Source organism: Physeter macrocephalus, chromosome 7 (genome assembly GCF_002837175.3).
Source record: "Physeter macrocephalus isolate SW-GA chromosome 7, ASM283717v5, whole genome shotgun sequence".
Taxonomy (NCBI): domain Eukaryota; kingdom Metazoa; phylum Chordata; class Mammalia; order Artiodactyla; family Physeteridae; genus Physeter; species Physeter macrocephalus.
In genome coordinates, this window is record NC_041220.1 from 76,915,392 (window position 1) to 76,930,599 (window position 15,208).

At 40.6% G+C, this 15,208-nt stretch overlaps 1 protein-coding gene across 1 annotated transcript in view; it reads left to right on the forward strand.

Annotated features, from left to right (window-relative positions):
• Window positions 1-15,208, forward strand: part of ATP8A1 (ATPase phospholipid transporting 8A1) — a 242,227-nt gene that overhangs the window by 203,058 nt on the left and 23,961 nt on the right. The window contains exons 32-33 of the mRNA XM_028492008.2: window positions 39-95; window positions 1,242-1,349. Coding sequence (XP_028347809.1) covers window positions 39-95; window positions 1,242-1,349 — 165 coding nt within the window. The remainder of the gene's footprint in view (window positions 1-38; window positions 96-1,241; window positions 1,350-15,208) is intronic.

Genomic DNA, 15,208 nt, shown 5'->3' on the forward strand with positions numbered 1-15,208 from the left:
TATTTATGAAGTAAAATAACATTTCCCTTCTGCTTTAGTTTGTGGTGATAACTGTGTGTTTGAAAGCTGGATTGGAGACATCATATTGGACCTGGGTAAGAGAATCTTTAGTCACAACCAAGGAATATCACATTTACTTATGTGTTAATCACTAATTTTTGTTGTTGTTTTTCGTTCTAACTGCATGTGTCCCTTTACCCTAGTTCCACAGGTTGTTAATTATAGTCTGGGGGAGCAGTCAGGAATGGACTGGAGGGAACTGGAGACTCTAGTGTGGAAACACTGAGTAAAACTTAAATAAGTTTATTTACCACAAGACTTCTCAAGAGCCCTTAATATATTGTTGTACATTGTAAATATACCTGGAAGGGAGGAAGCCTTCAAACTTATTGACTAGGAATCTTTTCTTAGTAGAGTGTGTCGCAAGACTGGCAGAAAACTCATTGGAAAATGATTCTGAAGGCCAAAAATATCAGAGAAAGATGTGTCCTCAGACATTTGTAGATATCCAGTCTGAATAAAACAAGTTCCATTTTAGATATGTTAGTATTGAAGTATATTCACATCCAGGTAGAGAGACCCAATAAATAAAAAGAAAGTTAGATGCTCAAGGGAAAGATGGGCACAAGAAATTTGGATTTGACAATCATCAACACAGAGATTAATATTCACACAAGTGTCTTAGCATCTTTCAGTGAGAGCATATGGAGCAAAAACTAAGGAGGCTTAAAGATGGTAGCGGATAAAAAAGATAAGAGTGGGGCTTCCCTGGTGGCGCAGTGGTTGCGCATCCGCCTGCCGATGCAGGGGAACCGGGTTCGCGCCCCGGTCTGGGAGGATCCCACATGCCGTGGAGAGGCTGGGCCCGTGAGCCATGACCCCTGGGCCTGCGCGTCCGGAGCCTGTGCTCCGCAACGGGAGAGGCCGCAGCAGAGGGAGGCCCTCATACCACAAAAAAAAAAAAAAAGATAAGAGTGGAAGGTGAGACCTGCCAAAGGGGGTAGAGAAGGAACGGTTCTAAATGCCAGTACCACCAACATTATAACCGGTGTGGAAGAGATGAGTGTTTAATGAAAGATCCAATTAAAACATGCAATTATTTAGTTAATAATTGCCATAGGTAATACTATATGGATGTAGTAAAAAAAATTAATAAGGAAATTTGTGAAAGCTTCATCAGTGTGGGTGGGAGCCCTCCATCTACCTGAAAGTCCTTTAACTCATATTCTCTTCCTTCACAGTTCAGCCACATAGCAATCTGGGGCAGCATCGCACTCTGGGTGGTGTTTTTTGGAATCTACTCATCTCTGTGGCCTGCTGTCCCCATGGCCCCTGATATGTCAGGAGAGGTAATGTATCCTAATAACTCATGATCTAACAAACCCTAAAAATTGGTATTCATTAATGAGCCATAATTACTTGGCTTGGGTTTATATTAAAATAGTATTCGTCAATTTTAAAAGCTATTTTTAAACTCCACAGCTGTGAGTATAAAAATTGAGAGAATATTTTAAACTTGGACGTTTTACTTAAATCTGACTTACCCTTTTGTAAGCATAGCTGGGTCAATAAAATGTGGTTGTCAGGAGCTTGAATCATGTTAAGAATATCCATATAGAGGATGCCATTTTAAAATTAGACCATCAATCCACACATACTTTTTGAACAAGAGATTTGGGGAAATGGTAAGCTTATGTCTTGGGACAGTCTGTCTTTTTTTTGTTGTTATCTCTTATTCTAAAGAAAAGGCTACTGTCACTAGATTAAATGCACTTTTAGAGTTGTCTTAATGACATCAGTTTGGTTTTCATTTTGAAAGAGTTAGGATATCTGACATTTCAGCCTTATCATGGTCCACTTTCAATTCCATCTGTCACTTTCTTGTTACACTGGTAGGAACTGAGTTATTAGGTGTTCGTGGGGGAGTGTCACAAGATCTCCTTTCGTTCAGAAGAGATTCCAGCAGTAGGAGGGTGTATGATTTCAACTGCAGGAAATTTGACATAAAATGTATAAAAGAAAATGTGGAAAACATTTCAGGATTTCCTGTGACCTCACAGTAACTTGCAAATCAAGGTAATGTGAGCTCCATTACAGTACATTGTTTTCCTGCAGTCACAGGAAACCTTTCCAGGGGTTTCCATTATTTGTTTCCCTAAGTACTGCCTGAGTACCTTTCACTTTTGACAGTCTGGTTTATAGATCATGTTCATGAAATTTTATCTGACAGCATCCTGCTTTTTATAAATTAGCAGAATGCAGGCACATTAAAAAAAAATTTTGTGGTTAAATTTATTAGAGAGAGGCATTATATACCATTACAGCAAAACCAGACATATCAAGGAGCATGTACTTCCTTCCACCCAAAGGGAAGGCTTCTTCTGAAACATGTACTGTGAACTTGAGAAAATTTACAGCGTGTATTTTGAGGAGAACAGAGCGAAAGCTGTGAATGCATCTCCTCCTTCCCTTGGTTGAGTCCTTTTTTCCTGAAGAAATAAAATCAAAGACTGTGTATGTCTGCTGATGCCACTTGGAAATTCCAATTCTATTCTTTGTTTTTATTTGATATGCGCTGTCCGATTTGACCTGCTTTTCCCCCAAGGTCAATTCTAACTTAATATCTTTTTCATTAGACCTCATTTTACCTCATGTCTGAATATTTTATTTTCAAAATGAGTGACACAAAAGATTTTGAAATCGAGATAGTTTGAGCAGCTGTAGCCAATTGCTTTGAAGACAAGAACAGAGTTTTTGACCACCTACTTCTAGGACAAGTGTGAAGTTTGACTGGCTTTTAGCCAACCAAATATAATTCTACCCTTGCCTGTAGAATTCCTGGTATTACCCAAACACAAAACTTAATATCATCTCTTGAGATTTGCGGTGATGCTGTGTTTAATTCAAAGTGAAATGGATGTCAGTACCCCATCACATTTCTGTTCACTTCATATACAGTGTGAAGTGCTAACCGGGCTTCTTTTTCTTGTTGTTTTATTGCTACTGATACTTTGAATATAATGTTTAAATAGCTGGTGCTCCATCGAAAATAGGAAGAATGGATTAATTCAGCTGTAGGCTTGGCTAGCTTGTCCAAAATGTAAATCTGTTTAATGTATTTAAAGAAAAGAATAGTACTTTAAATTTATTTAGTACTTACTGTTTGCAAAGCATCTTGGTATGCATGTGTGTGTAAATGAGCCTGACAACAACTGCAAAAAAGGAAGATAACAAGAACACCACTCACATTCCCAAGGAGAGATAGTCTACGTTTACTGTTTCCTAGGCACTAGGGTTTTAGGACCCAAAAATGTGGGAGTACTCAATTTTTGAACATTTTTATTGTGCTTAGTCACTAGTTCTATTACAATCCAGTTAATTTCAGGAAGAAGTAACTACCCTTAGATTTACATTTTTTAATCTTAAAATTCTATGTTTCAGTCAAAAATATAGTTAAATACATATATGTGAAACATTCATTTATGTGCCAATAGTTATATCTGTATGTGTGTATATATATATATGTATATATATAATTGGCCAACCATCCTGAATAAAACTTACCTGTTCATCTGTTAACTTTCATAGAATATACTATTATAATATATTTTACATATATATTATTATATATTACATGTAGTAATATAGTGTTGTAATTAGCACCAGGATAAGTACAAATATTAGCATTCCCGGACCTGACATGTTTTACTTAATCCGTGTAATGAAACACAGCACAAGGCATCCCCCAGAACACAACGCTATTCCAAAGCATTCCTGGTGTGGTGAAGTCAACTTTCTGTTACCACCATCAGGGTCATGAGTGTCTAATCCAAGGACCATACCCCTAGGACTCCAGTTTTTTCCTGTATTGGTTTGGCAACAGTTCCTTCCAAAACTAAATAATTAAATATGTCTGTATGTTTGGGTTGTCTAAAGGCGTAATAAAGGCGCCCAGCTTAGTACAGCAGTCACAGAGATGGGTAGGCAAGACCGAAAATAGCAGCCCCATTCCCCCCATCCCGGTTCAGGTGATATTTTGGAGGATGAGGTACTGTGTGGTTTTAAAAGGCATTCACACAATAGAGAAGTTCTTCAAAAAGACAACCAAGATCTGGGAAAAATAACACCAAAAATACCTAAGGTATATTGAACACTTTAAGTACTTGATGTGCATTCATTCAATCGATTTAACAATTATTTGTTGAGATTCTTCTGTGGGTCAGGCACTGTGGATTCATTAGTGAATAAATAAACAAAAATCCATGACCTTCTCAACTTTCTACTGAAAGGAGACGAGCAAATAAAATAATTAAGTGAAATATATAGACCGATGTAAGTGCTGTAGAGAACACAGCAGGCAAGAGAAACCAAGAACCATGATTTCCATTGTTTCCCATAGCTCCTTGTGGCTTTTACTCACGGTTAAGTAAAGAGCCATTGGAGGGCTTCCCTGGTGGCACAGTGGTTGAGAGTCCGCCTGCTGATGCAGGGGACACGGGTTCGTGCCCCGGTCCGGGAAGATCCCACATGCCGCGGAGCGGCTGGGCCCGTGAGCAATGGCCGCTGAGCCTGCGCATCCGGAGCCTGTGCTCCGCAACGGGAGAGACCACAACAGTGAGAGGCCCGCGTACTGAGAAAAAAAAAAAAAAAAAAAAAAAAAAAGAGCCATTGGAGGGGCTTGAGAGAGGGGTGTCATGATCTGACTTACGTTTTCACAGCAGGACTATGATTGCTGTGTTATGAACCACTTAGGAGATTATTGCAGTAACCCAGGCCAGAGGGAATGGTGGCTTGAGCCAGGAGGGCGGCAGTGGTGAAAGCATCCGGAGCCTGTGCTCCGCAACGGGAGAGACCACAACAGTGAGAGGCCCGCGTACTGAGAAAAAAAAAAAAAGAGCCATTGGAGGGGCTTGAGAGAGGGGTGTCATGATCTGACTTACGTTTTCACAGCAGGACTATGATTGCTGTGTTATGAACCACTTAGGAGATTATTGCAGTAACCCAGGCCAGAGGGAATGGTGGCTTGAGCCAGGAGGGCGGCAGTGGTGAAAGTGGTCAGAGTCTGAATCTAGTTCGAAGGTAGCCTTAATAGGATTTGCTGACAGATTGGACGTGAGGAGTGAGAGGAAAAGAAGTCAAGGTGGATGCCATTGTGTTGGCCGTGACCTTCAGGATGTGCTTGTCCTCAGCTCACTGGATCCTCCCAGCAAACTTGTTACCATACCTGTTTTACAGGTGAGAAAACAGAGGCATAGAGAAGTACCTCATCTGATACCCCACTGGTACTAAGTGACAGAGATACGCTGTGACTTAGCTGTGTGGTCCCAGGGTCAGCTACCTTATACCCTGCCCGGTGCTGCTCCTCTGATCATAGTTATTCAAAGGGTTTTGCGGTGTATAATCTGGAAATTAGAAGTCTGAAGGGACTGCCCCTCGTTGCAGGTATTTCCAGGATTTGTGTGGACGAGGGAATCTCTGTTTTCTTTTTCCTGACAGCACTGGTTCCCCCACGTCTCTTCCCCCTGTGGACATGTCGGTGGTCCTGGTCTTCCTCCCTCCATCCTCTACCCCCTAGCCGCTGTGCCAGAATGCTCCCCCTCCTCCTCACGTGTCCACTGCCCCTTCGTGTCCTTACTGGTTGCTCTGACATAATGGTGTCAGGCTCCTAGTGCCCCATAAATGTTAAGTAAAGGATCGTGAAGTAAGTTTGTTTTCCTTGCTTGTTGTTGTTGTTGTTTAACATCTTTATTGGAGTATAATTGCTTTACGATGGTGTGTTAGTTTCTGCTTTATAACAGAGTGAATCAGCTATACATATACATATATCCCCATATCCCCTCCCTCCTGCGTCTCCCTCCCACCCTCCCCATCCCACCCCTCTAGGTGGTCACAAAGCACCGAGCTGATCTCCCTGTGCTATGCGGCTGCTTCCCACCAGCTATCCACCCTACGTTTGGTAGCGTATATATGTCCATGCCACTCTCACTTCATCCCAGCTTACCCTTCCCCCTCCCTGTGTCCTCCAGTCCATTCTCTATGTCTGCGTCTTGTTTTGCACAAACACATGAGAAATGATACAGTAGAGGTGACACAGAGGCAGAGTTCAGCTCAGATAAGAACATCTTGCTAACATCCAGAGATTTCCACAACGTGGCGCTTTCCAGCAGCAGAACAGAATGTGGTCTCATGTAACCAGCCCCAGCATCGGAAAGTAGTGCTACTCAGCAGAGCCTTGCTCATCTGCACCTGCGAAGTGGCTTCCAACTCCTAGGATTCAGATTTTCTGTGGACTTCTCTTCACTGTGTTCTCTCCAGAGGAGTATCTTAAATGTTGAAGGGCACAGACTATTCTGCTCTAGTTAATGTTAACTGGAACTCAGGGTGCAAATTATACACAAGTTAGGCAACTTACAGGTACGGATCTCATGCTTCTATATTCAGCTTGGACGCATATTCATACATAGGTCAGGATTTTACAGTCATTTCCAATTTATGTCCTTGATTTGTCTTTGCAGCCCCCATCTGAAGACAGAGCCATTTCTCTCAATATGTTGAAAGAAAATCCTTGTTCATCACGAGGGGGAGGGAAGGGAACCAATATTTATTGTGCAGCAGGCATTCTTTGTTTCATTTAAATCCATATCACAAACCTTTGTGATAAGCAGAGCAATAGCAGGTGACCCAGAGAATTCCTCCCAGGTTTTCTTCTCACATCCCATTGGTTTTGCTCTCACATCTTGAGTAACTAAATACCTTCTCTTCAGGACCCATCCCTATTCCTTTCTCTCAGATGGGAATGCTTTCTTTTCTCCTTGCAGCCATTTTCCTTGCATTCCATTGATTTCCCTGATTTATCTATTTCCCAGGATCCCCAGGGCTGTGATCAATTTCCCTCAGTTAGCCAGATATAAAAGCATTCCTGTCTCTTTTTAAAAGTGCCAAGATAGGGCTTCCCTGGTGGTGCAGTGGTTGAGAGTCCGCCTGCCGATGCAGGGGACACGGGTTCGTGCCCCGGTCTGGGAAGATCCCACAGGCCGCGGAGCGGCTGGGCCCGTGGGCCATGGCCGCTGAGCCTGCGCATCCGGAGCCTGTGCTCCTCAACGGGAGGGGCCACAGCAGTGAGAGGCCCGCATACTGCAAAAAACCAAAAAACAAAACAAAACAAAAATGCCAAGATTTTTAATTCTCTCTTCTCAACACCCACCTAACTCCCTCAACACACTTATAGAAATTCTGCCTCACTTTGTATCCTGGCCTCTCATGTCCTCTTAATAGCAATACCAGCATATGTAATACTCAGCTCATTTAAAAAAAAATGTGTGTATATATATATATATATATATACATATATGGAAACCCTGAAGTCACAAGCCAAGTAAGTGGCTGGCCATAAGATCCCAGCTTAAATGGGAGTACCTGCTTCAGTACAATGACCCCAGCTGTCATGGGGTCATTGAAGATCCTGCCTTGACTCTTTGGACTTATGCAAGATCAGCAAATATCTATCCCAATTTCAGACTCACTCCCGAGAGCTCCTCACTTTTAGGAGCTCTGTTTGGAATTGGGCCCCTCCTCTTCTGGTATTATGTTTTCAAAACTGACAGAGATAGGAAAGAAAAACTTATCCGGGAAGGAAAATTGGATCAAACAATTAACATCTCATATTAAATCTGGCAATGATGACTATATATATATATATATATATATATATATGAAATTGAAAACCACATCATCAGAGAATGTACAGTTGCTACTCAGATGATAGCAGGGCCTCATTTACTGAGGGTCAGTCACTGTCATAAGTACTTTTCATGTCTTCAGTCATTTAACACTGAGCATTTAACACAACACTGTGAGGTAGTTCCTATTACCCATTTCACTGACACAGAGTGGTTAAATAATTTTCCCAAGGTCACACAGCCTGTAAGTATCTGAGCTGCTCTTGGAACCCAGCCAGTCTTTTCCCTTAACCACCATACACACTGTTCTCTGTTGCTTTTACATTTCTTCTCTCACCTTTTCATTCCTCTGCATTTTTCTCCCAGCCTTATCAACTTCAAAGGTATAAATTCCTTTTAGTGTCAGTGCCCCAATCTAAGTACTTACTTCCATCTGGTTGGTAAACTAAGCCATCCGTTATCTGCATGTAATATTTCCATCTTCAGCTGTGCTCAGCTGCCTGTATCACGGATCAGGCATCCTTTCTTTCCCCCTTCCTTCAGCACATTCTGCATGCCTGGAGTTACCAGAAATCCATCCCCCAGATAGCTGAGCGTTTAGGGCAGACTGCAGTCTCTCCAGTCACAGCCGGGGAGGGCTGTTCTCAGTTGGTGGGCAGGGTGTTGCCATTTGGGAAACATTCCTTCCTATAGTTTTGTTTCCACTACAGTAATTCTACATCTCTGCCCCTAATAATGATTCAAATGATAATGATTAACAAGTATCCCAGTACCACAAATGACTGAACTATTTAACAATTAAAAGAGAATTATGACATCAGGGTAGGGGGAGAGTGGATTCTACAAAGGTGGAAAATGCGACAATAAGAAATTATTTAGGAAAGGAAAATAAAAAGAAAATAGCGTGACAAGCTTGACTGCAACTTTAAATTTGTCTCTGTCTTCCTTTCCTCTCACAAATATGGTTGTGATTTAAGAGGAGGCCTTTTTTTTTTTTTTTTTTTTCAGACCTGACTTGTATTTTTTCACACCAGTACCACAATTTATGGGGCAAGGTAGGCCCTGGGGAGAAGTGCTATGTTATATAAACATGCTGGCCTGCTTTTTCGACTTGTCTAGATGATGTTACTGGGTATTTTTTGAATTTCCAGAAGAAAATATTTTATACACTATGATTAGTATACCAGATTACAAAGTAAAAAGCACGCTACACTAAGGATCATTTCATATCACGATTTATACCAGAAGCTTAGTATCGGCAGAACTTTTCGATGTATCGTGGCATTGCAGACACACACTGTAAAGTCTTCCCAAGCGCATCTGGTTCTGCTCTCCCTGGCCTGAGGGATCTATAAAACTACTGAAGGAAATTGAAGTTAGGGAACAAGCATGTGTTTTACAGAATTTCAGATCTCTTGATTGAGGTTAGTAAAGTCTCTCTGAAAAACAATAAAAATCTTTGTTGAACCCTTTAGTGTCACCCCTGTAGGAAAGGTATTAATAAACCACATTAGTGATATGATTTTCCTAAGTTGTGCTGTTACCCATTTTACCAGCATAATGAATCACTTTGCATATGAGGAATTTCCTGGTTTAAAATAGTCCTTATTCATCTCTCAGCTTTTAATTACCTAGATAGCATGTAATAATTTATTGGTCACAAGACCAGGCCTTGTGGATAGGGTGGAGCAGTGTTGTGATATGAAGGAGTTTCATGCAAGATTACTGGGTTTAGCCAAGTAGCCTGGAGGGAACAAGAACCCTAAACTCTGTCAGATGCTCTTCAATGAGCCAACAGTTGGGATCCCATCCAGTAAAACATGCCATTGGTCAGGGCCCTGACAGTGAATGAGACAGGCACACCATCACGGGTCTTAAAGAAGCTGGCTGCGTAGCCACTTCCAAGCCCATTTTGTAAAGAGAAGCCTTGTAGAAACACTGAGAAGCAAAGAGAGACATGGATGTGACAAATGTAATGGCAAATCAGGACATTGGCACACATTTTAAAGTTAAAGCTCTCTTTAGAGTTACTGTGAGAGCTGGCATTGCTTTTTGTAGACACAGCACCCTTTCCTACAATACAGAGCAAATATATATTGAGTCTCTAGTGTATGTGTGTTACAGGCTCTTTGTTAGGCAGTGGAGGATGCAGAAGGTGAACAGAATTGGTCATTTCCCTTAAGGATCTCATTTTTTTTATTGATGAGCTGTTGACGTCATAAATGTGAGGGATGATGTGGTGCACCCCAAGTGCCATGACAGTGAGCAAGGCATGGAAAGCTGAGCAAAGCTGCTCTTAGTACGGCAGAACTTTGGCTGTTCTCTAGAGTCAGTGCATTCTCGTGTTCATTCATTCCGTAATTATTTATCGAGTGCTTGATCGGTTCTAGGCACTGTGTCAAGGTAATGGGTTAATTAGACAAGATACCCATTAGCGTTCAGGTTGAGAGGAGCAAGGAGAGGGAGAAACAGTCACTAAGTCTGTTAACAAATGACTAAATGTTGAACGACTAAAGATAATTTCACAAAGTGATAGGAAGAAAACAGGATGATATAGTAAGGGACAGGACTGTAATGTCTGCTCCAGGAAGGTGTTTTTGGAGAACAGATGATTAAGCACAAACTCAAATAATGTGGGGATACCTTCATGTGAAGAAGAACATTTTAGGGCTGAAGGAACAGCCCATGCCCAAGCTCTGAGGCAGGAATGAGCCTGGTAGATTCAAAGACTAAAATGTCAGTGTAGCTGGAGCAGAGAGAGTGGGAAAGAGTGCTATGAGATGGAGCCAGTGAGATGGGCCGAAAGCATATCACCCCTATGAGCTCAGCACTCTGGCTCATAAGACCAGTACAGCTTGTTTTTGAGTTGCGTGCCAGGGAGCAATTAAAAATGCTCATAAAAGAAACCACAAATGTCACTGTGCCATCTACTTGAATAAAGCTCACAATTGGACACAATTCTTGCATTCCATGATATGGTAAGGAAAAGAGATCATCAATGAGGTCAAAAGCTGCTTGGTTCCAAGTTATCACTAAGGCTCCCTAGCATGTATCATGCAAAGCAAGTTATTTTATGGCATATTTTTTTACGTTAAAAAAAGAAGTAACTGTGGATTAAACAAGATAGAAACATTTCTCTCTCATATGAAAAAAAGTCCAGTGGTGTCAGGTAGTTCCAGACTGGTATGGCAGCTGCACAGTCATCCAGGACCAGATTTCTTCTATCTTGCTGCACTGTCAACTTTCGTGTCCTTCTTCATAATGCAGAATGGCTGCTTAAGCTCTAGCCATTTTATCAACATTCCAGCCAACAAGAAAGGAAAGAAGAATTAACCCTTTCTCTATGAAGTTCTTTCCTAGACATTGCCCACCACATTTCCTCTTAGCCCTCATTAGCCAAAAGCGAGTCACATGGCCATACCTAGCTGCAATAAGAGAGCCAGAGGAACATAGTCTGAGCTAGAGGAGAAGGTGTTCAGCCAAGATTCAAGGGTTACATCTAAGAAGGGGAGAGGAGATATATTGGGAGGCAACTAGAAGTCTCTGCCATGAAAGTCAATAAATTTTCTACATAAGCCATATGTTAGTGTTTTTTTTTAACATCTTTATTGGAGTATAATTCCTTTACAATGTTGTGTTAGTTTCTGCCGTACAACAAAGTGAATCAGCTATATGTGGCACATATATACAATGGAATATTACTCAGCCATATATTAGCTTTTATATATCTTTCCATAGGTAAATGGTTTTTGAAGTTTTGAGTTTTTAAAATATAATTTCCTAAAACAGATGGTAATTAAATGACAGAATGGAGGTGTTAGTTAATATTACGATGGTAATCATTTTGCAATATATAAATATATCAAATCAGCACATTGCACACCTTGCACTTATGTAATGTTATACGTCAATTATATCTCAATAAAGTAGGAAAATAAATTTTTTAAAGAAAAAAACTTCCTACAATCTGAAATATAGGTCATTATGTTTCACAGATTGAATTACTAGTAATCAAAGAATTGATGCTTTATGAGATGGTTTTTAAGAAGATAAAATACAGAGCCATCACAAAATTATAAAAACTTGTAAGAATGATATAACAAGTAAACATATTGAGCATTGAGATAAGGTGCCCTATCTTATGCAACGTCTCCAGTAACATCAGAACATTTTAAAATTATAATTCTCATAATAAAAAGTATTTTGTTACTAATTTTGTCCTCATTTTTCTGGTACTTTTAAGTTTTTAAAATAGCTCAATAAAGAAAATTAAAATAAAGCAAAGCAGGGCTTCCCTGGTGGGGCAGTGGTTGAGAGTCCGCCTGCCGATGCCAGGGACACGGGTTCGTGCCCCGGTCCGGGAAGATCCCACATGCCGCGGAGCGGCTGGGCCCGTGAGCCATGGCCGCTGGGGCCGCTGAGCCTGCGCGTCCGGAGCCTGTGCTCCGCAACGGGAGAGGCCACAACAGAGAGAGGCCCGCGTACCGCAAAAAATAAATAAATAAATAAAAAATAGATAAAGCAAAGCAAAACAAATTCTGTTCTTAATTACTTATACTATTCTGGGAACTATATCCCTAGAAAATAAAGTTTCAGAGCCATACATTTTCTAGTGCTCTTGATTCCTTTTTAGAAGGACTATTTTGCATGTTCAATTCTCAGTATATATTGATACACAGTCAAATTTTACTTTAAAAAAAAAGTTAGCTTCTGATTGATCTAGGTGCCGAGTTTTCCTCCTTTTCCTCTGAACATCTTTTTTAATCATTTATTTCCAGAGGGTGGAGATGCAAAGGTTGTTTTTTGCATCATTCAACTAGATTGAATATTGGTTCTTAGTCCCACAGGGTGATCACACCTCCTTCATTTCCTCACCACCTCCCAGGAATGTCCAAGGGGAAAAAAATCACATAAACGCTGTGAACTGGCATCTGATGTGCATATTTTCTAAGATTTTCTTTGTTTGGAACAATTTGCATATTTTCTAAGACTTTTGTTTGTTTGTTTGGGATAATCCAAGCCAAGGGTTTTCTTTGTCTCTGAGTAATCAAGAGCTTCTGGTATAATTGCAAACATATTGGGGTTTATCCAAAACACCCTTCTCCTTAGTTATTTTCTGGGTGTTCTGCTCTATCTATTTTTATGGAGAAAGTAATAATTCATCCCATATAAGAGTCCAATTTAGCTCAATTCAGCTGAGATTTATGGAGTGCCTTGTGTCAGGACCTATACTGGGTGTCAGTGGATCAAAAGTTGAAAAAAGAGAGTCCTTCTGAGGAGCTTGAGTCGTGAGTAAACCAACAGATCAACAGATCATTAGAATGTAAGACGCTAGTTATTATGATCAGGACTCGCAGGGGCTAGCAGAGGAGAGGGCACTCAACCCCCAGCCTACAGTTCGGAGAGTAGAAAGGTTTCTTGGTACTGCTGTTCCCCACACTGTGGAGGAAACCAAGAGAAAGAAGGGCCTTCCAGCTAGAGAGCAGCCCAACCAAAGAGGGAAGTTGGGGTTCCTGAGGGAGCTGGAACTGAAAAGTGTAGCAAAGACCAGGTCACAGAAAGATACCCGAATGTATTTACATCATTACATTAAGCCGTGGCAGATTGCAATTCCTTATGAAATACATAGTATTCCAGAAGGTACCTGAGGCCATAGAATACAGTTTCATGTCAGAGGACGTGATATATAAATGCTAGTAATAAGCTAGTGAGTGATGAAGAACATTTTTTATATTTTGGCATGAATATGTATCACATAATATAATTGAAAATTTGCAAGAATTCTGTTGAGCTAAAATAAGACATCAAAGACCTTTCTCAGTGATAAGCTCCAGACCATAGAACTTGGCATGGGTATTCCTCTGTCTTTGGGTTTTATCTGAGGGACGTTTTGAGCCTCACTACCCAAGATGTGTAGCCACTGAAGACCTTCAGTGGAAGTTCACCTCTTCAAGCCAAAGTTCGCATGAGCTTGAAATTTCTCTCTGGTTAAAGTGCAAAGTTCACCACTTAGTGTTGACCCAGTTATGCTTATGTACCGCTGAGTTCAACTCCATGCCCAGGTACCATAACAAATTCAGACAGAAAGGGTTAAATTTCTGAGAAAGGCTCCCACAACTTGGAAATCTCTGTCACGCCGTGGTGTTTCCCAGGCTTTGGTCACAAAGACACTTTAAGAAACCTTTGCAAGTTTACATTCAAATAACACAATAATATATTATCTGAAAGCAGAGTTTATTTTGATCATCTGATGTCGTTTCCATACATCAGTGGCAGTGTTGCCAGGAGAAGGCACAATTTCGATGCAGTTAAAAGCATTCTGTGTATATAACATTGATATTTTGCCATTAAAATATAGATGTTAACCTTGTGGATTTCAGCTTTCATGGTACTAAAGAGTATCATTGTATCTCAGGCTCAGTGAGTCAGCCTCCCCAGTCCCCTGAGAAAGGGAGCTAGAGAAGGAGATACCATATGGGTAACTGCGGTGGGATGAGATGGGACTGAAAGTGAAATACAGCAAGAGAGTCTACCTTTTCCAAAGAAACATTCAGCTGATACAGCAGAGACGGAGCAGTAGGGAGGGAAGAGCCACAACTTGGTGGGAAAGATCCAGAAAGTTTGTATGAAAAGAAACAATACCTGCATACCTGAAGTTGAGCACTGATTTTTTTTTTCTTTTGATGAAAATGATTTCATGAAGAAGATGCTTCCAGAGGAGACCAGAAGGGTTAACTGAAACATAGGAAGAAGCAAGAGAAGTCAAATGATCTCATAACTTGGTTGATGGCTCTGGAACAAAAGAAAAGTGGGAGTTGTGGGTTCTGAGGGTCACAAAACCACATCACAGGACAGATCATCTCTGAAGAGTTGCTCTACCAGGATGTTTCAAAGACGCCAGAGCCAGAAAGAACAATTAAACTCGGATTTAATTAAACTCTTGGACACCACACCCAACCAAATCCTAAGAAGCACATAATAGGATATACAAGCTATATGTAATATAAGCTTTTGGAGTTTTCTCCAAAACTTGCTAACTCCCTTGGAAAAGCCCTAAATCTCAAAGATTAAATAGCCCTCCTACCCAAAAAATTTGAAAGGTCTCATTCACAACAACAAGGAGAGACTTTAGCCAGTTGTGTGTATGGTTAATGGGAAAAAAAACTGGAAAATTTGACAAAAATGAGAGAATATTTTTTAAATGAGTTGAATAAATAAACATACCATGTCTCTGAATAAGAGGATCACTATTAAATCATCCCTTCTTTCCATTAGAGAACTGTTTGGAGGAAAAGAAAAAAAATACATCTTCTCCTTGTGATTGTGATCTAACCTAGGAAAATAATTCTAAGTGCAGAAAAAGGTTAGAGTGTGACTGAAAAGGGAAGCTTTATTATAACTGTTTAGTTGTACCATTTAGACAGATACCATTGAGTATATGTCCCCTCAGATGCCTCCCGACTCTGCAGTGTCCATGGTGACAAACATGTGTCCACACACAGTATTTCCCTGAATTCTTTTTTTTTTTT